Genomic DNA, 27,672 nt, shown 5'->3' with positions numbered 1-27,672 from the left:
GGTAAACTGTGCTGGCTCAAATTATTCCTTCTGTCTTCAGAAGCAAAGACTCTGATTATTTCCAGGGAAGAAACCAGAATGACGAAGCACTTTTGAAAACCCCTTACTAAATACCTTTATGGTCAGCATTAAAGGGGAGAAGATTCCTTTAATGAACCACTTTGACCACTGGTTCTTTACAAATAGTCCATCAAACAGCTGCTTCTGGATTTCCAAAGCACAGTAATTATTTACAACAATCATTGGCAATTCTCCTGCCATTGCACAAATCCAGTTTTGATTTTCCAGTTTTTGAACCCCTTTACAGCCTGTTTACTGGTGAACTTGCCAGAACCCTACCCAAAACCTGCAAAAACCAACAGATCCCCACTATAACATTCATGGGGCCACCTTTTGAGGGAGGCATCGGGCAGGCAACTTCAGCTTAGATTCTGTACAATTGCTACAAGGCATTTACACATTCTGCAGGAAAAAATCCTGTATGGCCTGTGTCCAAAACTGCATTTCCAAAATGCATGTCCAAAACTGCATAAAAGGAGCAAGCTTAGAAGCTATGGAGGCACCTATAGAAAGCAATTCTTGTGTTCATTTACATTTGAGCTCAAAAAAAAAAAAATAAAAAAATCTGGTACTCAACTGTACCTGTGTGATGAATATGGTAACAGTTTACAGAAAAATAACTTTTTAGTGGGGCATGAAATATCTCTTGTTTTCATTATAACTACAGCAGAGATAAGCAACGAGTGGACTCTAATAGCAGAATTCAATGATGATTTTGCATGGAAAGAAGGAGAGATAGAAAGACCAACACAAAGACACAAAAACACAGAGGTGAATTCTTTTTCTCGAGTGTCTCCTTTTAAAGGAAGTGTCTACAGAGTAAGACAATGTCCTCAGTTATGCAGCCAATTTCTCTGTTTCAGATGATTTCCAACAATGCAAAGTTCAAAATGTCCTTGATCCATGACAAAAAAATACAGGAACAAATATCAACCACTTTCTGCCTGCCATGGATCTGTCACCTCCTACACCAGATGAGTGTTTGTTCCGTTCCCTCATCAGTACATTACAGGAAAAAGGGCGTTGATTCATTTGATTCTTTGAAAGATTTTTATCCCATCAACCCCAAGTAAATGGGCACTTGAAGTTTGGTTATTACTATCAAAGAGCTCAATTTTTGCCTATGGAGAAATTTCAAACAGTTCTGAGTTTCTGCACAAGAGATCCTTCCCAAGCTGAGACCCACGTCAAGAAGATACTTCAATGGAGCCATAATTTCAAGCATGTGCTGAAGCTCTAAGCATGTGCTAGGAGGGAAACCATTCTCAGATGTACTCCTTGACAGGGATAAGCTTAAATGGACCATACTGCAGTCCTAAAATGGGGTCCCCAAAAGTGATGGCAATTGATTGTTATGACAACCCTGAAAAGATTCTCCTCAAACCACTCCAGCAATTCTCCATCTTTTTAAAGTGGAGAAGAAGAGGATTTTGGAGTTGTTCTGATTCAGAACTGGCTTCTAGCACTTTTGCCTTACAGCTCTCCTGACTGGAGGCAACAACACATCTCTGGACCCACTCATAAATTTCCCTTAAGAGTGTTTGCTCGGGCAAGGATTCAGATTTGCTCGTCCAATTGATGTTTTGGGTGGAAAAATCAATCAATCAATCAAAAAAAAAAAAAAAAAAAGGATCACTTTTCCCAAGGCCAAGCAGGCCACGTGGGGACTGCTACGAGTTTCCAACAGCCATCCCTTCCAATGCAATCCTTACCTGAGGAGTGCCCAGCCTCTCTATTAGGGGAACCAGGTGGAGTGGGGCATACTTGGCTTCGAGACGCTTCATGCGCACCTCCAAGCGTTCTCCTTCTGTCAAGCGAGCAGCAAACAGTGAAATGAGAGGAGGAAGTGGAGACCCGCGACTTTCTGCTCAGAGCTGCCCCCCAGCAACCATCCGAGGAGCCTGTGGGACCAGGGAGCCAAACCACAGCAATGAGGGGCTGGTGATGCAGAGAAGGGAGGGATGGGCGAGTGCGGTCTCAGCAGCAGCTTTATCACACATGTCCAAAGCGTGTCCCTGTCACTCCTGCTGAGATGGACATTTCATGCTGTCATTCTCCAGAGAGGCTGTGAAATGGCTTCCAGACCTCAAGGGAACCCCCAAGCTGACTGAGGTTTCAGGTTGTAACTATGCTACAGGAAATGCACCCCTGGCTTTTGTTTGCACCTGACGTTTGGCTGTATCCACTGATCTCTTTGGAGGGGGAAGCAGGGTCAGAGCTAATCCTCAGCAGAGATGGGAGAGAAAACAGCCTCTGGGCAGAGACCTCTGAGTCTGCCCACTGCTTCCCTCTCAGCTTCTTACCTTTGATGTAGACCCTGGGCAAAATATTTTGGAAGGGAGCAGCATGCAGCAAATCACAAACTTCTTCCTGGGACTGAGGCAGGAAGAAAGAAAGATAAAGTAAGTTAAAAAATACCTATGGGGGAGAGTGAATGGCTCAGGGGCCTGGGCAACACTACAACAGTTCACACCTGCAGCACCTATTCAGATCTAACCCAGCTCAGCAGTAACTCCAGTGGTTCAAACCTAAATGACCTAAAACTGGAAGTAACACCTCAGCTTCAGTCAGGAAGTTTCCCTAACTCAAATAAGTTACTTCTTCCTGTACAAGGCCAGATCTTTATACTGATTTTCTGTCCTACTTACTAGCCCTGAAAGTAAGAGGGGACAAAGAATATGGAAGTTTCCATTTCATCTTACCCTGAATGAATTCCTGCAGCCTGTTTTTTAAGAGAGTACCCAGGTAGAAATTACCCTTTGGCACAGTTATTTTAGGAAGTGCACATGAAAAACATACTGACATGTGGCTCTTCTGCAAACAGGTACATCATAACTGGTCTGAAATGATTTGGTTGTTGGTGTGGTGTTCTCAGCCAGGGCTATCAGAATCCCAGTGGTGCAGGCACCAGGAAGAATAAAACAGAAGTCCAGAGAGGAATAACACCATGAGATGCCACCTGAGGGGATGCATGCCAATGCACTTGAGAAAAAAATAATCCCAAAGACAGATGCACAAGGAGGAGAAACCTGGAAATAGGCAGGTGGAGACTGAGGAGCGATGGCCAACAGTACACTGTGCACGAGTCTGCAATGGGCAACAGCAGCAAGGAAACCAAAGCTGTTCAACACAGAGGCACCCTGGCACGACAAGGCATCAGCCTGCCCCTACAGAAGCCACTCCTAGGACATGCTGTCAGTGCTGAGCTCTCTGCAGAGATGCAGACACACGGGAAGCAGATCATGACAGCGCAGCAGGAGGCACCGGGCCGGGTGGAATGGCTGGGCTGCTCCTTCTGGGATGCAGGGGGAACACCCCCTTCCAGCCAGCAGGACACTGGAGCATGGAGCTGAGGAGCTGCACTGAGCATGGAGGCTGGGATGAGAGCAAGTTTGTGGGAGTGCAGTTTGTGACACAGTGCTGGAGGGACAGGAACACTCTGGGGCCCCTCCACGGGCACAGAGGTGCTGGTGCTAACAGTGGGCCTGTCACCTTGGTTATTTTGTTCACAAAACACTGTTCATTCCCAGGTGAATGTTCTTCCACTGCTGTTTTCCTCAAAGTGAACATTTTCAGCCATTTGCAGCCTGCATTCACCTCATATCTGTCCCAAAATTAGTTCATGTCATTAACAGACCTCTTCCCCAAGGCCCATTAACCGAGAGCACAAATTCTGCTTAGAAATCTCATCCCAAGCAACCTCTCATTCCTCAAACTTCAACAATAAAAAGGGGGCAAAATGCAGCCGACTGGACATCTGCATCAGAGCCATTTTTGCCAGCAAATATCACCAGCCTTAGATCACTCAGACAGCTCTGAAGGTAATTGCAGTATAAAAGCAATTCCTCCTGCTGCACAAGAGCTCCATTAGAGGGAAAATCTTGTTCTGTGATGGCTCTGTGCATCTGACATCCTCCAGCAAGTAGGAACCAGTGCCCACTGCATGCAAAATGGCTTTGTATTCTGAGCTTATTACTGTGAGGAAAAACAGGATCCAAGGAGAGGCTTTGTCTGGCATAGAAAGTAGGCAGATGTAGACTCTGATGGGCAGCCTTCCTTAAAAGGATCCCTAAATCCCCCCCATCTTTATTTTCTGCTATTCTAAAATGCTAGTACACTGCTGATGTACGGTTCCTGGGACAGAAGGAACATTTCTGCATTGAAATGAAGGATTTCTAAAGAAACCATCATGTCCCTTGAGTGTCCCATTAAAGATGTGACATGAAAGGCAAGTGCAGTACATCCAGCAGAAAACCCAACACTGAGAAGAGCAGAAAGCACTGACAAAGCCACAAAAGGAACAGAAACTGTCAGAATATAGTTGGCAACTCTGGTCATTCTATAAAATTCTATAAAAGCCAAGCTGCTGGGTGATACACACCTCTTGTTGTTTAATACACTATACCAAGAATTGTAAGTCTCTAGATCTAGAATTAAAAGGCAAAGGCAGAAATATCCATTTTGACATGAAGAGACTTCTAGTTTCCTCTGTGCTTTATGGCCAGATAAAACTTGGAATCTTTGAACTTTCTTATGGCTTTACCCTGAACAAAACCTCTGGTTTTGCTTGGAAATCCTGTCTTATGCTAGGGAAGTAATTTTGAAATATTTCTGGAAAAACTGAAACAACCCTGCCCAAACCATTATGACACAGTATGCACATTTAATGTACAATTGTAATGTAATATACAATTGGCTCTGGGGCCAAATTAGGAGATAAATTCATTGCTTGGTAAATTTGTTATGTGAAAAACTAGAAGCTAAGAAGATGAGTGGCACTCAGCCACAGCCTTTGCCCCACACTTTTAAGGGCATCACATGAGCTGAGAGACTTGTGCACAGGTAAAACTCCTGTGCAGGGGGCAATACCAAGCTGTTACTCCAGCCAAAATTTCAGTGAAGATGACACAGGACAAGTATCAGCAGATTTCCTTCCTGTCAGATTGCTTTATCCATTTCATTTCACCACTGCAATCAATCAGGTTGTTTCCATGGCACTGGCACCCCAAAAGAGCAGAGGGATCAAATCTACTTCTCACTGTACAAATACGTAGATAAACATGTATTGATCCCTGCCCCAGAGAGCTTACAATCTAGAAATTAACTCCAGTTGGTTTAGTTTCTAAGCAGGACAAACAAGGGGCAGCTTTGGGTCCAAGAATGTAATCTGGATCTTCCAGTATTTGAGATTCAGCCATCCCAGAGGCCTGACCAGTGCCAAGGCACACCATCCCCATGGGCATGCCCAAAGACTCCAGTAACACAGCCCCAGAGGGACCCTGACAACAGGAGAAGCTGGAAGGCAACATTTCCCCAACTCTTCTGCTGGAGAACCCACTTGCACTTCTACTCTTGAGCTGGAAATTTCGGGTACGATGTTGGTGTGGGGGTTTTGCCTTACCAAAGCCTGCTCGATAAGGAGGCAGAAGAGAATGGCATTGCCCACTTCTCTGAGGCTCTGGAACACATCAGTCTTCAGCTCTGCATACTCAATGATGTCCTTAAGCTGATGGTGGAAAAACTCCAGGATTCCTTAAAAGAGAAGGAAGGATGGTCAGGAAGAGATTGGAATCGCTTCCCAGTAATTTGGATAAAAAGATGAACAGTTTCTGGTATTTCCTTCAACACAAATTTCAGCTGCTAAATGGATACACTGGCATTGGGAAGAGCTAACATGCAGTGTCTTATCCTACTTTCCATAAGCCTTGGGAAATAGGGACTAAGTCATATAAACTCCCTAAATTTCTTCATCAGAGGAGGAAAGAGTTCCAGACTGTGATGGATAACTTGGTGCTGGCTCATGTACAGCAGCCACGCTGCAAAAAATCTCTTCACCAGCTAAGTAGAGCATTTTAGAAAAATACCATTGAACTCACAAAAGCTTACAGAATCCTGAAAACATAAGAAAGGCTACTAGAAGACAATCCTTTATCAGCCATCTACATGCTCAAAAGGAGGTTTCCAGCAGGAGATTTTCTGGAAATGTTTCCTACACAAGTTCCAGTGTCAACAGCAGAGCAGCAGAAAGTGTCCCAGCAAACCTGGCTGCAAGTGGCACTGGCAGGAGAGGTACCCAGCCTGGATTAACCATGAGTGTGAGTAAATGTGCAGCAGCAGGTGGCTGAGCTCCTGCTCAGTGATCCATCTGCAGCACCCACCTGGAGAGCCATATTCATGCCTTGGCAAGCGGCAGATCTTGGGCATTACTTCAATCAGAGTCTTCACATACTGCAGGATGGTGCCTTGGAGCTGTTGGAGACAAAGGGAGGTTAAACTGGAATGCCAGGTGTCCTGGCACTGGTTTTGAAAGAGGCTGGTTGTGGATGGGACCTGACAGCACAGGATGAAACTTCAGCTGGAGCTTGAGAAGAACTTGCTTAATTTGGATTTCACTCAGTAGTAAGAAGTATGAAATTCAGCCCAAGTGTATGGAGTCAGAGTGCTTTTACAGCTTCCTCCCAAAGAATAAATCCCAGCTGCAGGGATTTTCGACCTCAAAATACAGCTTGCTATGTTTGCATTGTTTGCAGCTGAAATCCAAAACAAGGCTCAGTCTTAGATGCAGCTGGCTTGTGCTTCTAACCCAAAAAGCATTTCAGCAGAGCTGCCAAAGGACTCACTCCCTAACACAGGAAATGCTCCTTCCAACCTGAGGAATGATCAAGGATACTCAAGAGTTTAATAAAGAATTTACATTCATGTACAGCAGATTTCAGCAGATCTGATGTTTTGGACACACATGGATTAGAGCAGAGCACACTGCTTAGTTTAAAGCCCTTGCTGTCATTCGGAGTTACACACCTGCACCCTGTGGATACATTATATGAGATAATGCACTAAATTCCATTTAGTCAACCATAAAATCTTTGTGCTGAACACTCTCTGATCCTGCTGGAATCACTCCAGCATCCCACAGGAATTTCTGGGATTCCTCACCAGCGAAACCATCCCGTGGCTCCAAGCGCTGCAGCGATGCGAACACCCGAGCCAAGCCCACCCTGCCTGCTGCACCTATGCAGGCTCTGGGCTTTCTCCAGCAGCAGGCTCACAATTACCAGGCTCTTGACGATCTTCAGCAGCTCCTCCATGACCACAGCAATGCCCTGGTAGCCCAGGAGCCGGCAGATGGTTTTGAAGTGAGGCGGCCCCACGAAGTTGCGGTAGGAGCTGTAGATGTGGCTGTAGGCGATGTTGAGGGGCTGGCAAATGGAAGCACAGTGAGTTACACAGTGCCATCGACCACACCTGCTATTCTCTTATCACAGTATTATGTTCCAGCACTACAAATCATTTTTAAGGAGGAGAAGGAGGAGAAATAATGATACCAGTGGCCATTCCCGCCTCTGCTTCTTGTAGGAGGAAAGATTGCATTTCTTCCTATGTGCTCAGATAAACTCTAACCTCAACACTGTATGTCACAAGGTTTTATTATCCTCCTATGTAGCAACACAACTTTAATTTCCAAGGTAATTTACTCTCCCATATACACCCAATCAAACATTGCAGTTCAGTGGCCCTTTGCCTCTTCAAAATCAAATTGTTCTCTACTAAAATGAAAAGCTTTATATACATTTAAGCAGACAGATTTTTTTTTTTCCCCTATGAGCATTTGCTTCAAATGAGGTTTATTAAGAAAAACAGGAACTGAAGCAACTGAGTTTAAGGGCAGATGGAAAAGACATAGAAAAGATCCTTTTTGCATCAGACTCTACTGAACAGACCTCCCATGAGTCTGTGACAAGGGTAAGAATCTGACACTGGTCTAGGGAGAATGGTGCCCAGGACATTACCCCCAAAAATTCTTAGCAGCAGAGAACAGCAAGTGATTTCCAAGAATGTACTCTATCAGTGTCATCTTTGAAACATGGAAATTGCTGCATTATTTCATCACTGCAACATTTACAGGATCCATTTGGTGTGAGGCAAAGAGAAATAGGGGGAATTAATCCATTTGTGTGTTTCTGCAGAGAAAAAGTATTGAGAATCAGATTTAGCTGAGACACCACATGCTCAGAGAGGGCTCTGCAATGGAAGTGTTGGCATCAGGACTCAGCCCAGCAGAGGGGCTGCACTCTCCCCCCATGACATCTCCACTTGAGCCTCAGGGAACAGCAGAAAAGGTCCTGGCACGTGGTGCCCCTTCCAGCACAACACACACCGACCCTGGGCTAACCTAAAGGTAAAGCAAAGGTAAGGAAACAAATCAGACTGAATCCCAAATGCCTCCCTGTGGATATTGCAGACTCCACTCCACAGGGATCCCCTTTCCTGCCAGGAATGGAGCCAAGGCAGCAGTGGCATGAAGGCACTGGGGAGGTCTGGGTGAAAGGGAGCTGGGGCAGAGAACAGATCAATGTGTTGTCTTTGCTCCACCACTGCTGCAATAACCCCAGGCTCCCTTCATCCTCCACTCCTGACTCACTCCACAAGATTTACTTTTAACACTTCATCTGAGCTGCTAATGGCTTACAAAGTCATTTGCTAAAAATTGGAAAAGTATTTTCTTTTGCTCTCAGCTATAGAATTTCACCAATGTACCGACCACGCTTTCACAGACTTGTCAGTAATTTTAATCAATTAATTGTCCCTCATTCTGTCACAGCCCTACAGATCTGGTCCAGCAGGTTGTTACCTGCTCTAATTCCTAAGTGCACTTTGAACCAGCAGAAATAAGGCACAGCCAGAAAGCCCCCTATTTTCTGTGAAATGCAATTTCACCTCTTGTTCCTAGTAGGTGCAAATAGCCCTGAAACACTATTAAGTGCAGAAAGACCACCTTGGAAGCTCATTCACAATAAGCAAGAACTTTCTCTCCCATCAAAACTTTAAAAAAAAAAAAAGCCCTGAGTATGTGTCAGAGTTGAGAATGATTTAGGCAGACAGAAGCTTATTTTCAAAGCTCCTTGGATACCAGCTCTTAAGGGAATTGAAAACCCTGCTTAGGCTTCTGTGTGCATCCTCAGATAACCACATCTTTAAAAATCTGGTACAGACCCAGAGCCACTGGTTATACATCCTGATACATTTGAAAAATTGCAATGTGTTTTTCTGAAAAGTGTTTCTACTTAAACACCAGGTAATGCCCAAGCTGGAACATTTGCCAAATGGCCAACATGACCACCCCAGAGGGAAGTCAGGGCTCCAGTGGGATAAAAGGGCTGGGGATCAGCTCCCAGCCAGCTTTTCCCTTGAGTGGGGGTCTCAGCAATTAGCCTAATTGGGAGAAGACACATTTTGGGATGTGCACTGAGCAGGATGATTCACAGCTGCCTGTCTGCAGGATGAGGTGGGCTCATGGAGCTCTCTGCAGAGCCTACAGTGCACTAACAGCAGGCTTCTGTCTAATAATAATGCTCTGCCAGCAATTAAAAATATAACTCCATTTAAGGGTGAGATACACAGCTTGGGGTAAAGACTGTAGGATGTAAAAAATGACACCAGTGGGTATTTTAAGACAAAGCAGCTGAAGGCACAAGCTGGCTGCACAGCACAGCACAGCTCACTCCCCCACACTGGGAGGCTGCTTCTGACCCTCAGAGAACCAAAGCCTGACACTCCCTGGGAGCAGCAGCTGCTGCAGACACTGGGGACATTTGCCCCATCCTTGGTTTGGGGCCAGATGGGCAGGTTTTGGGGATGGGAGGCTGGGATTTGCAGCAGAGCTCTGCAGACCCCACCCTGCACCCAGGTCTCAGGGACAGCCATCTGTAACTGTGAGCATGTGGGGAAGGTCCCAGCACTGCTTTAGGAGCTCAGGAGATTACCAGAGAGGCTCTGGATAAGCTTTAGCAACAAATGAAGCAAATCAAACCTCAGTTCTATTCCCATGTCTTTGACCTTGGTGTTGGCCATCACTCAGACCTGCCTGAGCTCACCTGAGGAAAGGCAGGGAGAGTTTATTCTGCTAAAATTGAACAGAGAGAGATAATAGATAGTACTGAGTGTTACAGAATTCCCTTGGAAAAATGAAGGGCTAATGAAAGAGCAATATCCTCAGAGACAAAAAGAGAATTTGCACACAGCCCAAGACAAGTCAGGGCTCCCAGCCAACCTAATTTCAGTGCAACAGCTGAGAGTGTCTTAGAAAGTGGAATGAGTAACTCCAAACTCAGCATCAACATTTCTGGGAAAGTTCCTCTCGAGCATATTTTGGCTTTAGAGAGGAGCAAGTCACTTTTTCAGAGCCTCTCCCTACCCATCTGTCCCCCCCTGGCCAGAGGCTGGACCTGTTCCCCTGAACTCCACAGGCACTGGCTTTGCCTCTCCCTCCTGCCTCTCACCAGACTGACAGGGCACATCCCCAAGCTGTCTGTAAGAGGCATTCAAAGAAAAGCTCTTCTTAATCCCATGTTGTTCAGCAGGAGCTCAAAGTCTTAGAAAACCCAACTCCCATCACAGAGTTTAGAAAATATTACAAGGCTACTGGAAATTGCAGCACCATCAGGGATCAAAAGGTACTGCTTATGGCTCTAACTTAAATCAGTGGTGTAAGTGTGCAAGAAATCACAGAACTAAAGACAAAGTCTCTGAGTCAATGTGCACCACAGGCCAGGATCCCAGATTTCACACCATGTGTCTGGAACCCCAGACCCTGCTGGGGCTCAGTAATGATCTTGCTGGGGGACTGTGGATACAGGAATAAAAATAAAACCCAAATAAGCCAGCAAAAATCCCCTACCTAGCTTGTTTTTTCCTGCCTTGGAGATGCACACTTCTCCCAGGCAGAATCTTTCAGGGATAACATTCCCAAATCACTGGAAGATGCCTGCCCATCCTTTCCTATTGGTTGCCATGGTGAGAGATGACGGAGCCCAGCTGGTATAAAGGAGGGAGGGCTTGGGGAAGGGATGTAGCAGAGGCAGGAGGGAGGTGAGTGCTGGCAAGGCACTGCCTGAGGCCACTCTGTCACCAGAGCCACCTCCACGGAGCCACCACAGACCTGACCTGGCTGGAGGTAAGTGCTGGCTCTGGGAGGGCTTAGCATGGGCACCTGCAGCCTCAGGTAAGGACAGACAAGCACTCATCAGGATGAGCTTATTCTTGAGTGAATTAAAGGAAAGTTAGTTATTGTTAGAGAGGAGGGAAAAAAGAAATAAACCAGCTCAGCTGAACAGAGGTGCTGCTCTGAGCAGAGAGGGGGAGAGAACCCTGCAGCGAGGCTGAGAGAGCACTTTGGGGATCTAAAGGAGTGATGGGTTCAAGTGATTTGTGGCTGTTGCTGAACAGCCAGACAGCTCAGACAGTATTATAAAAACTACTGGGCATTGCACCACCAGGGATCATAACCTACTACTCACTGGCTCTGGCTCAAATCAGTTTAAATGTTTAAATTTGTTAGGTGGGCAGTGTATTTTTCTGTCTTTGTTCTCATTATGCATATATTTGTGTTTCCCTAAAGGCACTGCTTTTATATTTCACATTTAAGATCCTGATATTGCAGTGTGAGATTCTGCAGGAACAGAAAGAGTTTATAAGCATGGAAGGTACAGAAAATGCAGCGACAACTTAAAACAGTGAATTAACCATTATGGAGCTTTCTAAATGGCATTGAGGTGTAAAATCAAAGTCTCTGTTGATTGGCAAGCTGGAGCTAGTTTAATGATCACTTTATGTTAATCACACTTGCAGTATCCTTTTTATTTTGTGGGAAACATAAAGCTAAGAAAGGTTCCAATACAGACAAGCAGTCAGAGAGATTTTTAAAAAATATAACTGGAGCAAAAAGTGTGCTTCAGCTGGATGAAGCAGAGTGATACAGTGGTGTGGGCAACAGCAGGGTTTGTCTTCTGTAATTATGGTTTGTAATCTAAGTGAGCCAGGACAGTCTAAGGGAGAGTAGAAGTCAGTGGAATGACTGCACCGATGTCAGTGTCCTTTGAGCCCTGACACGGATCAGAAAACTGAGCCTGTCCCTGGTCTGGTTGCAGGGATGAACATCGAGGTGCACAACATCACCTACACCAGTGCCACAGTGTCCTGGGCCATCAGCAGCCCCTGCCCAGAGAACTACTACCACGTCATGTACCGGCCCAACTGGAGCAGCGTGTTCGCCGGGTACCTGCGGCAGAACTTGCACCGCGAGGAGCGCGTCCCGCACCCGCTCAGCTCGCTGGTGCTGCACCGCCTCACGCCCTCCACCATCTACGTCCTCTGCATCACCTGCAGGAACTCCTACCCCTCCAGCAACCACTGCACCACCTTCCACACGCTGGACAAAATCCCCCTGGTGTTCGGCGGCTCCAGGCACGAGCCCACCACGTCCATGTGGATGGTGAGCAGCCTCCTGCTGCTCTGCCTCCTCGCCCTCCTGGCCTACGGCTGCCTGCAGTTCTGGTCTGCACGCTGCCACTGGGCTGCCAGGCTGAAGCACCCCCACAGCAGCCCTGAAGATGTGGTGGAAGGGAGCAGCTCACCTGAGGAGCCGCTGAGTGATGGACTGAGAGAGGAGCTCCTGGAAGTGCCCATGACCACTGTGCTAATGAGGAGCTCTGGTTCTGTGAAGGAGAGCCCGTATAACTCCCCTCACTGCTTTTTTTCCTATAAAAACAGTGATGATAAAAGAGCCATCTTGCCACAGCATGGCCTTCAATGAAAGCAAAAGTAAACAAAATCTTGCTTAGAGCTTTGGTTTGTCCTGCTCTTTCCCAGCTCTTGCCAAGAGGGCTGTCTGTGTGTCCGTGGCAGCTGTCCGTCCCAGGGTAGAACATGAGGCATAGACATTGCTCACAGGGAGATAGATTTTTGTCAAGTGACAAAAATACTCTCATTTGCTGAGGATTTTTAAAAAAGAAACCATGTCAGCTCTCTGGGAACAGCCCAGCTTGGCAGACTATAGTGTCATTAGCTCATGTGCATAAGTGCTGTAGGTTCACTTCAGAGTCATCAATCAATGTACACAAGAAACAAACTCCACTCAAGTAGTTTCACACTTGAGTGCCCCTCCACTAGCATCACACCCCAAGCCCCTTGTGCAAACAGCCTATATAAACAGTCATTGCAGCCTGAGAAAAAAGCTTTTTGTCAGTCTTATGTAGTGCACACACAAGTATTTTAGTAATTCCCATTTTGAACAGAAAATGGAATTCCTGAAGTGGTACCTCCCTCAGGGAGCATCACTGCATCAGAGCACCAACTGGCTCACTTCCCTGAGTGAGAGTTTAGATGGATGTGACTCAGTCTCAGTGCCAACACGAAGCAAGAGCAGTGCTGGCATCCCTTAACATGGGCATTTTATGGAGAAGAATATGGAAAAGCAACAGCACACTGAATCTGCTTCTTGCATGGTCGTTTGACTGCACACAGCAATGTGACCCTGCTCATTCGCACCCACTGCTCTGTTAATGAACTAGCCCTTGCATTTCTTTCTCTTCCCAAATAAATATTTCCAACACCCTGCTGGCTGTTGTGGCTCATTTACTGACCTTGGACCCGTAGAGGTAATAGGGCTGCACATTGGCTGGCTTGTCCCGCTGGGGCTCCTGTGTGAAGGGGATTGCTGTCCTCACAAACCTGCAGTGAGCACGGGAGATGGGGAGGGAAGTGGTCAGAGCCTGGGTAACTGAGCACACACAGGGCTGGGGTGACCTGCAGTTGCAGGTTAGTTAGAATTCATCACCTCAGCTACATCAGCTGGAATGCAAAATGCTGCCACAATCCGTTGGTGGTGTATAACCTACCAAAGGAGAGATTTCTTCTTTTTTTTTGGCAGGCAAGAAAACACTATCTGAGCAGCTACCAGAGCTCACCTGCTGAGTAAACCAACCCTGAGCCACTTCAATCACTGTCTAACTGTGCTTGAATTGGTTACTAACATTTTCAAGACCAAAGGAAGATGATGGGTTTCATCTTCATTTTAAGAGTAACTGCTGCACCCCACAGGGAGCACAAACCTCGCCACAATGCATATCAATTTTATGCAGCAGGTCTGACGTTCTGGAAACAAAAGCAGGGTCTCAGGTGGCCCTGCTCTCCCTGCTCACCTGTTGGTGGACCCGTTGTAGCAGTAGTTGGGCAGGAAGTCGAAGTTGAGCTCCCAGAAGACGTGCAGGGTGATGCGCCCATAGGGCGCGGACACGTTGTGGTTGGCCTCGCGGAACATGGCATCGAAGCTGTCCAGAGTCATGTGCTTGCACAGCAGCCTGTGAGTCAGCCTGTTGATTTCCAAGAGCCACTCCAGCTCCTGCAGCACATAAAGCAGCAGAAACTGCAATGTATTACAGCAGAAGCAGCTGATCCAATTGCCAGGGGAATGGTTTGCACCACGCACACGCAGAACTAAAGGTATCAATTTAACTCAGCAGCCAAGGCCACTGACACTTCCACTCAAGGGGGTCCTGGTCCAGTATTTTGTGACCTTGCAGGAAGCAGAATTAATTTGTCCCCCACTGAGCACTGGCTGGCTTTCACCCCAGAATCCTCCGAAGGTGGAAACTGATAATTTTACACTACTTGACTCTGATGCTCCTGTAACATATCAAAGACAGCAAATCCTGTACGCACACAAACAATGTCACAGCCACCTTCATCCAACTGGGAATTAAAGCCAAGATTTCCTTCTCCCAGTTTAGAGGAACTCTTTTATATGAGCTCTGCAAAGTCTAACTGCTGACTGTCACCTTCTGATTTACACAGATACTTAATGGTCTGAAAATAATGCAATTAAAGCTGCACAAACAGAAACAGTAAAGACTCAGCAGCATAAAAGAAGATACATGACTGGCTGAAAACTACTGCAGGGGAACTCAAACCAGAAGACAGTTGACTGTGTATCCCCAGCAGTGTATTAGTCTCCCTGCTCATACTCAGAGTCAATAGAAGTTCTTACCACGATGGATGTCAGGTCCTCACTCTCGAAGCGGCTGATGGCCTGGTCTAACGATTTGTACATGGCTGCAGAGATGCGCTGGGTAATGAGCCTGTTCAGGTCGATTGATCTGCCCAGCAACTGCCAAAGAAGAGATTTGCATGTTATATACTGATGGGAAAAAGGTATTCTACTTTTCAGTCAACAGACAAATTAAAACCAAACCTCCAAGTCTGCTTAAACACGAACGTGGCGGCGCAAATGCCTTGGTTAAGTGCAGATTACTTAAGAAGGAACGTGGGAAATGTGGAGCATTTTTTTGTCACAAACAGATTCAACCCTTCTCAGCCAAGAGCTGATCTCAACCAGGATGTTCTCCACCACCAAAAGGGGTAAAGACCAGGAGTGATGAGTGCTGGTCTGCTGCTTGCACCGTACCTGGACGTGCCTCTGCTTGAGCAGCGTTTCGTAGCGGTTGGACGGTGGGTACGGAATGATCACCCCGTAATTCTTGCACTCAGCCCGGAATCGTTTGTCCAGTAAAACACTGAAAAAGGGAAGCAGTGCCAGGAAAACAGAAATGTACACTATCAGCTTCTCTGTGTGTCTTCCCAGAGTTGTTTTTGCCCTTCTTTTAATCTTGGCTCTGAATGTCAAGAAATCTCTGCACACTAAATCACAGAGCAGTGGTTGTTATCTGGGGACTGCCCTGCTCGTCTTTTGAGGCTAAAACATTCAAAAAGATTAAAAAAATGTGCTGGAAGAGATCAGTGCCAGGAACTTTGTGGTTCCTCCCTCCTTGAAGATCTACTGTGGGAATATTTGGTTGGTGATGGTGATTGTCCTTCTCTTCCAAATCTGACCTAGAGACAGAACTTGCAGTCACATGGAAGACCTGGTTCACCTTTGGGGCCACGAGGAGAAAACTCTCACTAGATTTCATCCATGCCCTTTACATTGGTAAGGAGGATATGTCACAAAGGTTTGATCTCCCCAAAGGGAGAACAAGTCCTGCTACTTTACTAGGGTGAGGACAAGTATTATCCTGTTTTGTAGAGATGGGAGGCTTCCAGTCCCCTGCCTGGCACACAAACAGAAGTCAAGCCAGGACACTCCTTTAATAAGCTCAGTTTGTTTTTCTGCTGCTCTCACAAACTGTACTCTGATAGCTACTTTAGATGCCAATTATAATTTTTTCAGTTTTAACTGTCTCCCTAATTAATTTTCCCCATCTACACCAGTTTGATGTGGACAGCCAGCTCTGGGGGACAGGAATGATCTATGTTTTGTCTACTTCAGTGGCTGCTCCCTGAGGGAAACCTTTTGGTTAACAGCAATTTGGATGCAGTGATATCATCAGTCACCATCAGCAGTCAGGTTCTCCTACCTGCCAGCCATTGCTTTGTAATAGGCAAAGATCTGATCTGCCAGCTTGTACACAAATTGATCAAAGCACAAATTCACCTGGGGGAGAAAAAACAAGACTTGGTGAGGGTGTCACCAGCACAGAACAGCTCCTTCCTACGCACACAAGATCAATACAACCCAACACAGATCTCTTATTTAACACAAACATGTATTCAAGGTCACACTATCCAAAAACCACCCTGCAGCCCTCACAATGCTGAAGGTAAGCAGAAAATTGCAATTACATTGCTCTCATTATGGTTTCTGCATGTTCTTACAGGTCCTGGTACCCTACCCTCAATCATCCTTCTCTCTCAGGGAATTTCCCATTTTCCTCTGATGTCTCAAACCCTCTAGTCATCAGATTCTGCCATGTCCTCAGTGTTTGACAGCTTTTGGCTTCCATGGTTCTTTACTGGTAGAGCTCAAATGAGGCCCTTAATCAGGAGAGTCTGTAGGGTCTCTGGAAATGCTGATCTTTTTGAAAACTTCTCAGTCTGATGTGATACTTCTTTCAGGAGAAAGGTGCCCAGAAAAATGCTGGGTCAAACAGGGCAGTGTGGCCCCAGTGAGCTTTTTCTGTACAATAGAGATGAAGAGAACTTACTTCAGCTTCAATTTCATCATACAAGAACTGCTTTTTGAACTTGGTCAAAGCATAGTATGCACTGTCATTGTAGAGGTCCAGGGGGTACAGCACATACCTGAGGGCAAGAACATAGACCACATCTAAAATTAACTTTGGAGCTTATCAGCACAAACTGCAGCCAGTGCATGTTGTGCCCTGCCTGATGCATAAAAAAAGGCTTTTCTCTGACTTCATGCCTATCACTTCCACTCCCTGCAGCCCCTCAAATAGACCCTCTTTATCCCTGGGTTCTGCAGAAAGCAACTATAACCAACCTGGAAATGAGCTAAATATGAGTTTTTCAATCAACACCTGCTTCTTCTCTGCCCTTAAAAAAAGTTTTCACCCTGCCCTCACTCCAGAGTGCTCTGACAATGCCCATACAACAGAAAACCAAGTTTTCCTCATGAGGAAGACATTATGAAGATGACTACACCTGCAGAACAGCAATTCCTCTCATCATTTATCCCACATACATATAAAAAAAGAGTTGAGGTGGCTTAGCCTGGGCCCACCCCCTTTGGTGACACATCTGTCTCAGTGCTGTGTGCAGGTGACAGTGCCACTGTGTCCTGCCCACATCCCAACAGTTGCCAGCTGCTGTTTATGACACATAAAGAAGTGGCAGTGCCAGGAAGTCGCCCCTGTGTCTGCTAGGGAGGTGCTCACACAGCACATTCACCAAGGAACATCTATTTACCTCCCACGACAAAAAGACTGCTCATCACCAGCCTCCCCTTCTTCCTGAACAAAATCCCAAACCCCAGCACGGTCCCAGTGGAGCCCATCAGCCCTTACTCCATCATGGAGGGCTCTTTGGTTTCCAGGATGTGGTCTGTGAGGATCCAGGGCATGGACATCTCGATGGGGAACTGGATGCGGCGGCCCATGGTCAGCTCCAGGAAGAACTCCCTGAACCAGAGCTGGGACAGGTCACAGCACTGCTGCAGAGCTTCTGCAAGGCACAGAGGGTCCCTGTTACCCCACCTTACTCCCCTGGGGGTGGCAGTGAGGGCATGGCTCAGGAGGCAGCTGCTGCAGCCTTGCTTTTGGGTATGGAATGTTTATCTAGGATGTCTCTGGTTTTAAACCCAGACCATGTCCATGCTGCCTGAGCACTTGGTAATGCAAGAAGAAAGAAGGGATCACCCCTTCTGCTCTAGAGGGCCAATAATTTAACTGTGCCCAGTGGCTCAGTTTGTCTGGGACAGAAGGAAAGTCCAGTTCTAGAAAATAAACTACCACCTGCAGCTATTTGCCCTTGCTGACAGCCCTGTTCACATAATGACTATTCCACAGAAGCATTCCTGAATCAGGCAGAAGTAGCACATTTGAGAAAAATCAAGGAAAATCTGCATAGGTCAATGAGGAGCAAAGCTGATCTGCTTTTGCCTCCCTGAGCATGCAAGGGCTGGGCTCAAGCCTCCCCCTGCCATAATCTCACCACTGATGTTGAGAAGGTGGGTGAAGAAGAAGGACTGCTTGTGGAACTCCTCAATGGCCAAGACTATTGGCCCATCCAAGCTGCTCCTCAGAGTCTTCTTTGAGCCACTCTTGTCTGCTATGAGGGACTCCAGCATGGTCCTCACCATGTAAAGCTTTGGAAAAAAGATGACATGCAGTTACCACTCTCCAGACACCATCACACACAGCCTTGGTGCTCTGGGAACACTTCTCCAAGGTGGTGACCACCCTCTGCACACATAAGCCACTATCCTTCAGAGACAGAGATAATTGAACTCCTAAAAGAAGAGGCTTTGGGAATTATACACAAAGCAACTTTTCACACACAACAGCATGAAGAGTTTGTGGAACAGAGCATGGAAACTGCTGCTAATCCACAGGGTGGGAGACTCCTACATGGCTCCAACACCATTAATTCCCCACACAGGACACAGACACATACCTGTGTGCTTGATGGTCCTACAGCTCGTCGTGGGACTTTAATGTCAAATCCACCTTTGGGATCCTTCTCACCCCTCAGGCAGGGATCATTTGGAGGCTCCCGACCTCCCTCCCAGTCACAGATTGTTTTCCGAATTGCCTGAAGGACACTGGGGTGGGGGGAGAGGCAAAGCAGTGCTTCAGCTTGGCTCTGCTGCAAGATGGAAACACCTATGTCTGTGCACATGTGAGAACAAAGTGCCTGAGCTGGGGTCACACATCTCAGCTGGTTTTGGTGGGATGAGGCCAAAATCCACCTCTGGCCAAGGGCTGTTGGCTGCTCGTGCACTGGAGCACACACAGTGCTTGAGTATCACCAAGTGCAACACTAATAAACACATCAGTGGGGTTTGCAGTGCATTCAGGGACACACTGACCTGATCAGAACGTTCTTCTTCTTCCTGACAGCCTGTCGGAGGGGCTCCCTCAGGGTGACCTGGGCAAAGTCCTGCAGGGCTGCATAGATGGTGTTGCGGATGGCCTGGTTGAAGACACTCTCCATCCTCCCCATCAGCACTTGCAGGCCTTTGATCATGGCAATTACCTGAAGAAAAAAGTGAAACACAGATGTATTTGCTGTTTTTCCATTGTGTGAAGAGGGCTATAAATCCAGCACTGAGAGAATACATTATGAATTAATTCTACTCAAGAAACAGGCCCGGTGATCAGGCAGCTAATTTTTGGGTGTTGGCTGCTTTACAGGGCACAAGAAGCTGAGGAAAGCATTTATACCATCAGTTACTTGCAAATGCAACTGTCCCTTGTTTCTACTCCTGATCCCTTGGTATCTTTAATACCCCATAATCCCAGGACATTGCACATGCTCCATGTGTGGGTGCAGCCTGCAGAGCACAGCCCTCCCTGCCCAACAGCACATAAGGCAACACCCAAACCATCCTGGACTGTGTAAGGCAGGAGGAAGGTGAGGGCCTCCCAAAATCTGGCTCAGAGGACTGTTCCCACTGTTTACAGCCAGCCAGGCTGAGAGCTGCTGTATCCTGGGGACTGTCTGAGCATCTCTTGTGTTTGCACAGCTCCTGAACACAGCTGCTGCTCTTGCTCCTCATCACACTGCTCCACGAGCCCCCTGTTCTGGGTTTGTGTGGCAACATTTTGGAAGCAGGAGGCTACAGGGGTGATTTCTGTGAGAAGCTGCTGGAAGCAGCTCCCACGTCCAACAGCCAAGGTCAGCTGGCTCCACGAGAGACCCAGCACTGGCCAGGGGCAACTTAAAGGCCAGATGAAGTGATGTGGGGACCCTTAATCCCTTAGCACGGGTCACAAGGATGGGGAACTGGCAGAGCATGGTGAGAACACCCTTCCACTCTCTTTCCCTGGCCTGAGGAACATGGAGAGGAAGCCAGCAGGGACTGGCTCTGATCCTGTGCAGGTGGCACCTACTTCCACAAAGGCAAACTTCTCCTCACTGGTGTAGTTGTAGCGGGTGGCTCTCTCGTACTCCTCGGCTGTTCCTGGGCAGTCCTTGTTACAGAACTTATCTGTGGGATGAACCAGCTTCCAAGAGTACTAGAGGATGGAAAGAGACCATGTCAACATTGCAATGAGGAAGGAGATAGGCTAGAAAGAATGAATTAGGCTATGTGCCAAAGGAACATTCCCTAAACATCACTGCAGTTTGACATTCCTGGCTCTATTATCACTTAGTGAATTGGTTTTCTCTATCTGGGAAGCTGACAGTCATACCTGGCCTTTGACATCCACAGACTTGTGATGAGATGTGATCAAAACTTTGCAAATTAAGAATTTCCACTGGCATTTAAATTGCAGTTTCAGTTGCTCCAGACCCAGACTCATCCCAAACTGCTTCTCAGGCACTCACCACTTCCATGACGTGGGCACTCCACTTGGACAGCAGCTGCAGCCCCCGTAAGGCCAGGTCAAAGAGCTCCCTGTACTCCTCATCTGACTTCTGGCTGTCCAGGCCTGAGCCAGTGACCACCTGGAAGGCATCACATCATGTCAGGGCTGCAGTCAGCAGCTTGCTGCAGGGGCTTCACTTTGTCAATGGATTTCTCTCCCAAATCCCACCTGAAATGAACTCCTGACCCTATGACTAGAATTGCTAGAATATGACTAGAAAAGCTAGTCAGGAAAAGGGACCTTGGCAAGGTTGTTTTTACACATGCAGTCAAATTATTCCCTACAAATAAATGAGCCTGACATGTCACCTCAGAGTAAATAACTTGCTGTTTTTATATCACTTTCCCATTCCTTTTTGATGGTCTAACACTACTGAAACTCTTGAGAGTCCTTTACCTATTAAGGCTCAAATAAACTCTCACCAATGCCAAAAAAGAAGTGCCTGAGGATGCCATGATTTGTTAACCTGACACTGATGAATGAGGATCACACATGTGCAAAACACAGTCCCAATGGCATCAGAGAGGGCACTGGCATTGACTAATGAAAAGAACAGAGATGACTTTGTGAACTTTCCTCAAAGCCCTGACTGACAGTCCTGTGTAATTGAAAAGCTCTATTTGCAAGTCATTGCTGTTCTGACATTTGCCTGATTATAAACATTTAGTTGCCAGGTTTTTTCCTGCTTATTTTAACAAGGAACAGAAGTTGTTGCTGTGGATCTCCTGTGCACGATTTTGTACCTGCAGGAGCATTCTGTAACTTGCTATTTTATTTTTGCATCAAGAGCAGCTTGTTCCACCTGTGTCCTCCATCCCTCCTTGCTGTACATCTGTGACAGACCATGGTGCTGCCATGTTAAATCCCAGAAACCTGGGGTTTTTGAGCTTCCTGTGCTTTCTGGCACTGACCCCCTGGAGAACACTACTTTTGACCTGAGGCCTTAGAGAAAGCTTCTAAATTTAAGTGATAAAGTTAAAATCACAGGTGTGCAGTTAAATAGAAGTGTGTGCTTTCACATGGTAAAGGGTTTAAAAATTGAGGTTTTTGTAATACAGTAATAAGTATGGGACAAGATGGAAGACTTTAGGTAGTGTCTCAGTGTTCATCTTTCTTCTTCATAGGTTTCAAGTAGCAGTTTCTGGTTGGTAAGTCAGTGTCACACTGAGCATCATGGGAATTTGGTTATTGGGTTAAAAGAATAAATAATATAGGTATTAATTGGACACAGGTATCTATTGGACTGTTTAACTTTAAGAGACCTTGTAGCAGCTAGATCTTCCTCTATTTTCCTCTCTTCCAGCAAGTAGCTAGAAGTGCTGCTGGACACTCTGCACTTTTTGATAAAATTTAATAACCAAGCAAGCCCGAACACGAAAAAATCCATTTCCTTCGTGTATTTTTTAATCCTAGCTCTAAGTAAAACCAAAAAACCACTAAAGCAAATGATTAATTAAGCAGTGCAAAGCTCCCAGCCCAGTGACAGTGCCAGGCTGCCCTGTCCCAGGGGTGCAGCTGGACCCACCTCGCTGTTGCTGTAGCGCGCCAGCTCCGAGATGAAGCGGATGTGGTCGTCCCGGATCTGCACCATCTGCTCACAGATGTTGTACTGGGGGCTGATGCTGCTCTGAGTGCATGTCCACCTGGGCAAAAGAGCAGCAGTGTCAAGGGCAGGACCCAGCTCCCACTCAGACAGCCCAGGGACAGCTGCTCTGCTCACCCACGTGTGGCAAACACCAGCCTGCGTCGTCTCTCTGCTCTGTGGGTGCTCCAGGGGTGGTCTCACACTTGCCTCACCTTTCAGCCTGAATGTGTCTTCTCCATCCACCCTGAAGGCTGCTCTCCATGTGGGCTCACCTACCCCAAGGGCAGAGATGGCAGTTTCCCAGGCCATCACAGGACAAGCTTTCAGGAAGGATGAACTTCAAAGACCTGCACTGTCTGCATCCTTTCTGCTGAACCTGAGGATAACCATCCCCTTAAGAGGCCTTTCCCCCAGGTTTGGGTTGTGCTGCTTCTTCTTCAAAGAACTAGCCCTCCCATTGTTTTTGGTTCTGGCTCATGCTGCCAGCTCAGTGAACAACCCTGAGTATAAATGATGAGCAGAATATGATTATCTGAATTAGATTTTCAGTTGCATTGAGCCATATATACCATGCAACAGTGGAATGTCATCCTAAGAAAAGGCAGCACAGTTTATGAAGAAATGGGGCAAACCCAGGCTATTTAATTTAACATCTCCTTTCTCCCTGTAATGTATTAGCCCCAGATAAAGAATCAGAATGGCTTCACCAAAATGTTTTGTGCAAGCAATTGACTATCAGTGAGATTTTCATGTCCTACTCTGTCATCACAATGGAGAAGTTTAGATTATACCTTTTTCCCCCTAAATGATTGTCCAGTCCTGTTCTCCAGTTTACACTGGCCATACAAAAGGAAGGTGAGAAACCTGCCCCTGGTATGGACATACACAAATCCCTACACTTAACTACACTTGTTGCCAGTATTTGTGGTGGTAGAAGGTCCTGGAAATGCTGGGCCACATCACCCCCTGTGAAATCCATCTTCCCCCAGCTCCCCTGTTTGGCTCTTACCCGTTTCCACGTGCTGCCCACGGGCTGGGGCAGGTCAGCAGGACTGGCCAGGGCTGCCCCAGCCCTCCCTGCCACACACAACCTACTCCACAGTGCAGAAACAAAGCGCCATGCAGGAAAAACACCCATTAATTCCACTTGCAAGACAAGGAGGGAGAGAAAGTGACAACAATATTAGTCAGAAATGGGGATTACATGGAAGACCTTGGCAGAGTTAGAGCTGGGAGCCCCATGCAATTTGCTGGGAAGGCAAGTGAGTGAGGAAGAAACATTGGTTAGTACGGCACGGCACATAGACCTGGGGAGACAGATTCCAAAGACACACATTAAAATTGTGCACAGGTAAAACAGCCCATGAGCTACCTTGGTTTTGAGATGAGAAAATGAGGAATGCTGCTGACACATGTTTTTGTTGAAATGTGCTTTCTGAACGATTTGGGATAAAAAGGCACAAACCTTCAGACAATTTTCCTCTTTTAAAAAGAGTTTTCAAAAATTCACATCACACAGAATCATATTTTTCTCTCTTCCTCCCCCCTCCAATTTTAATTGAAAACTTTTTGCTCAGGAGTTTTGCCACGTTGTTTTCAAACCTCTCCTGAACAATTAATGGGCACTTTTCAACCAGTTTTTGGGAGGGCAGGGGAGCAGGGCTGCTCCTGGCAGGCAGAGAAGGGTGGAAGGGGATGAGCAAACAGAAGCAATGACACTGCAGATTAGTTCCTGTCCTGCTGAAGAGACAGCCTGGCCTGGCTGCTGCTCACAGACACCAGAGAAACCTGATTTCCACACAGAACAGTCCCACAGGTGGAAATCCCACAGGTCACTGCCTGCTGAAAGCCTGGCTGCCACCCATTACAGCCAGACACAGCTCAGACAGGCTGTGCTCACATGTGCCTGCAAACCTTATTCCAAGGATATCCAAACCTAACCAGTGGTGATCACTGAATGATGAAAAGCTACAAACACAAGTGGAGCTCTCATGTGCCTGCTGTGACTGAAACAACATCTGTGCATCCATCTGATGGCAGCAGCAAACTGCCCACGAGCCCAGGCTGCTCCTGAGCTCTCCACTCCTGCTCTTCTCTCACAATATTCTGAATCACAGAATAAGTAAGGCTGGAAAAGGCCCCTAAGATCATCAAGTCCAACCTTGATCCAGTCACCACTCTGTGACTAAACCAGAGCACTGAGTGCCACATCCAGCTGTTAGTGCCACACTCAGTCTTTTCCAGTTCATTAATTCCAAGAGCATCTCAGCCTCTGGTTCAATCCTCATTGCTGCTGTCCTTCTTCAAGAACCCTGCCCGAGCTAGAGGAGACACCCTGGCTACTGCAGAGATTCACTGCTGTGTCCATGCTCTGGAGGATTTTGTCCTGGGGGTGCAAAGTGTGGATTAAAATCTCCCAGAGCAGGGACACACTGCTCACACTCACACAGCTCACAAGCACTCAGTGCTGCCCAGTCCATGCACAGCCACCCCTCCTTCCTCCTGCCTCACTTCCAGCCCCCTCCCAGCCCTGCCTGCTACAGGGGATGGCTACACAGAGCTGGCTGCACCCCAGGACATCTCCCCATGCAGGGACAGGGAGGCACACACAGAGCTGGCACTCACACCTCACAGGGACACACACACGTGGGGCTGTGGCTCCCACAGCCCTCAGGACACACACAGAAGCCAAGAGACATTATGGCAGGCACTCACTTGGATTTGTTCTCCTCATAGTGAGCACTGGTCTTAATGTATCTGGCCAGTTCTATCTGCATATCGCCGAATAAAGGAACCACCTGCAGCTGCTGGAAAAGAAAACAAAAGATGGTTGAAACACAGCAGAGACAGAGAGAGAGAGTGAGAAAGAGAGAGAGAGAGAGAGCCTGGCCCCAGCACAACACAAGGGACTCCAAGGCATGCTGCACCTCTGAAGCTTTGGGAAGTTCAGGCTGTTTGAAGCAAAGTGCAAACCTGGACCAGGGTCATTCCACACCTAGGAAATGACAGAATGATCACAAGGCTTTCTGTTGGGAGAACATTATCCCTGCCATGCTCTGGAGCCCTGGGCTCACTGCTGCCAGGCTGGTTATGGCCAGAACAGTTCAGTGCTGTCACCAGCCAGAGGAAAGACTATTTTCACAACAAAAAGAGAGAAGTGTGGTCCTGAGAAGGCCCTATTGCCTCCCAGCCTTATCCTTCAAGAAATCAGAAGGGTGAAAAGTCAGCCTGTTGCTGTTTTGGATACCCAGAAAGGTGTCAGCTTTCCCCAGGGATTCAGAACTGTGGTTGGTTGTGTCTTAAAACTTCTTCATAAAGAGAAAGACACAGGCAACATAACACAGCTCTGCCTGCCCTTTACATCTCAGAAGGTTCTGGATGGGAAATAAATTCCAAGTGCTCTGAAGATACCTCAAGCTCAGACAGGTCCCTCCTTCACTAAACTTCCAATTGCAAACAAAATCCAATCCAGGAATACTGACATCTCATCAATAAAATACGAAGCTTCAACTTCACCCAGCTACAAAAGCCTTGCCCCAAAATTCAGGGAAGATGGGGGCAAATTCCCTGTCCTATTATCTCACACTTCTCAGGCTGAACTGTGCACAGGATGTGCAATGCTGTCATCAGGGACTCCCACTGGCACTTCCATAAAAGGTTTAAATGAAGGAGTAGTTCATTTTCACTACTGAAATTCCTGGGCAATCCACTAGAAATTTAATCAGAAGGCAATAAGCAGATGTAGTGATGGAGTAGTTGGTTTTTCCTTATTGAGATCTGATAGTTTGGAGTGGCACTTCAGTGATGAGGTGAGGCCACAGCAGATGCTGGAGAAATGCAAATGGAAATCAAGCTGGAAAGAAGAAAGTTACTCCATGCAGTGGAAAGTATTTTACCTCATTCTCTGATGGCCCACAGCATTTGCAATGAACAGCAAATCTGCCTGAATGCACCAAGATGACCAAACCCTACAGATTACACTGAAGGCTTGATTTAGAGATATAGTTGAATTAGCCAAGCTGGATCAGGGAAAACCTACAAGACTCCACCCCAGTGATGGGAGGGTTTTTAAACACCTCATCATTGCCCTGCCCATAAGGTTATGGTGTCTGTAGCCCCATGCTCTTGGGGCTGTGACCAGGAAATGATACAAATTAGGATAAATAGGTGCCCCTTGCTCAGGGGAGGCTGCAGCAGCCAGCACACCAACCTTCCATCAAACCTGGGCCCACCTATTCCCTCCCCTGCACACACCCAGCTCGTCACCCATAAACTGAACCTTGGGGCAATAAGCAGGGAGACATCTCTGTCCAACACCACAGGCAACCCCTTCATCCAGGCTCCCCAGGGAGAACCCACTGTGCTGGAAGAGTGAGAGGAAGGAGCCCTCAATGCCCTCCTACAAATCATCACCTTCTCATTTTCCCTGATCTGGAGCAAGTGCTGGTAACAGAAACAAATCTTTTCATCTCAGGGGAAAGATTAATAAAGGACTCAGGAAGGACTGCTCATGCTCAGTGGGTCTCAAAGAAAACTAATTGCTTCATTTGGGAAATTCTTCTGCTGTCCTCTTGCTCTTTGCCACCAACTCATTTGTCTTTTGCCAGATCCCACCATGCCTCCTACAGCTGACCTGCTCCAAACCCTCCCAGCCCAGCCTGTGCCCAGCAGCAGTGGAAAGGAGGCACCACCTTTCCTGAGTGCTGTGTGGGCTCTCAGCCCTCCTCTCCACCAGCAGGGATATTCCAAACCTCTCCTGTGCTCAGTGGTCCCAGGGCAAGGCAGCCTGGCCTCCAGCTGTGCTCAGACCATGGCCAGATGTGCCTCAGCAGAGAGAGGCTGTGCAGAGGCTTCCCATCCTGCTGCTGGGAACTCCCAGGCTTCATGGGCCTTTCCCCAAAATCCACATCTCACACAAAACAAAAACAATTCATCAAACAAGACTGGACCCTTGAAGATCTCGCTGAGCCCCTCCAAGTCCCAGGTGACACAAACTCCCCCAAAAGCTTTCTCTGTGCTGCAGGGAGCACAGTTTATACAAGAAATAAACCTGCCAGGTCACACATTGGCTCACCAGCTGTGCCCTCTGTCCCTCAGCTCAGCAGAGGGAGAGAGAAGCAGAACCATCACCCACACACAGCTCAGCAAACCAGCCAGGTTTGCTGCAGCCTGAGACCACAGAGACTGCAGACCTGCCTCAGGCATGTGCAGAGAGAGAGAAAAGCCATGTCACACAGGCACATCCTTCCCTCCTCCATGGAACAGCCTCTCCATCCTCTGTCCCTTGGCAGGAAGCAGCCAGAGCTGCAGCCCCCACTGGTGTCAGAGCCCTGGGAGCAGAGCCAGCCCCAGCACTGCTCACCT

At 47.2% G+C, this 27,672-nt stretch overlaps 3 protein-coding genes across 8 annotated transcripts in view; 2 read left to right on the top strand and 1 right to left on the bottom strand.

The window, feature by feature from the left end:
- MED7 (mediator complex subunit 7) overlaps window positions 1-27,672 on the top strand; it is a 145,810-nt gene that overhangs the window by 67,055 nt on the left and 51,083 nt on the right. The gene's annotated exons all lie outside the window — the stretch shown is intronic.
- Window positions 1-27,672, bottom strand: part of CYFIP2 (cytoplasmic FMR1 interacting protein 2) — a 49,091-nt gene that overhangs the window by 8,200 nt on the left and 13,219 nt on the right. For 5 of the 6 annotated variants that reach the window (XM_079319702.1, XM_079319704.1, XM_079319703.1 and 2 more), the window contains exons 10-28: window positions 25,024-25,115; window positions 22,249-22,366; window positions 20,683-20,802; window positions 20,244-20,369; window positions 19,220-19,386; window positions 18,805-18,952; window positions 18,343-18,496; window positions 17,697-17,853; window positions 16,878-16,974; window positions 16,251-16,327; window positions 15,302-15,410; window positions 14,885-15,004; window positions 14,040-14,239; window positions 13,482-13,569; window positions 7,116-7,259; window positions 6,219-6,309; window positions 5,462-5,592; window positions 2,364-2,436; window positions 1,773-1,867 (exon numbers count right to left, since the gene is read on the bottom strand). In XM_079319702.1, the coding sequence (XP_079175828.1) occupies window positions 1,773-1,867; window positions 2,364-2,436; window positions 5,462-5,592; window positions 6,219-6,309; window positions 7,116-7,259; window positions 13,482-13,569; window positions 14,040-14,239; window positions 14,885-15,004; window positions 15,302-15,410; window positions 16,251-16,327; window positions 16,878-16,974; window positions 17,697-17,853; window positions 18,343-18,496; window positions 18,805-18,952; window positions 19,220-19,386; window positions 20,244-20,369; window positions 20,683-20,802; window positions 22,249-22,366; window positions 25,024-25,115 (2,307 nt within the window). The remainder of the gene's footprint in view (window positions 1-1,772; window positions 1,868-2,363; window positions 2,437-5,461; window positions 5,593-6,218; window positions 6,310-7,115; window positions 7,260-13,481; window positions 13,570-14,039; window positions 14,240-14,884; window positions 15,005-15,301; window positions 15,411-16,250; window positions 16,328-16,877; window positions 16,975-17,696; window positions 17,854-18,342; window positions 18,497-18,804; window positions 18,953-19,219; window positions 19,387-20,243; window positions 20,370-20,682; window positions 20,803-22,248; window positions 22,367-25,023; window positions 25,116-27,672) is intronic. The other variant, XM_079319707.1, reaches the window with a different exon arrangement.
- FNDC9 (fibronectin type III domain containing 9) lies at window positions 10,918-15,413 on the top strand. The gene is made up of 2 exons (XM_079319708.1): window positions 10,918-11,014; window positions 11,988-15,413. The coding sequence occupies exon 2, from the start codon at window positions 11,990-11,992 to the stop codon at window positions 12,650-12,652; it is 663 nt and encodes a 220-aa protein (XP_079175834.1). The 5' UTR covers window positions 10,918-11,014; window positions 11,988-11,989; the 3' UTR covers window positions 12,653-15,413.

The sequence above is a fragment of the Erithacus rubecula genome, assembly GCF_903797595.1.
Source record: "Erithacus rubecula genome assembly, chromosome: 16".
NCBI classification, from domain to species: Eukaryota; Metazoa; Chordata; class Aves; order Passeriformes; family Muscicapidae; genus Erithacus; species Erithacus rubecula.
This window is presented reverse-complemented; position numbering and strand designations above follow the sequence as displayed.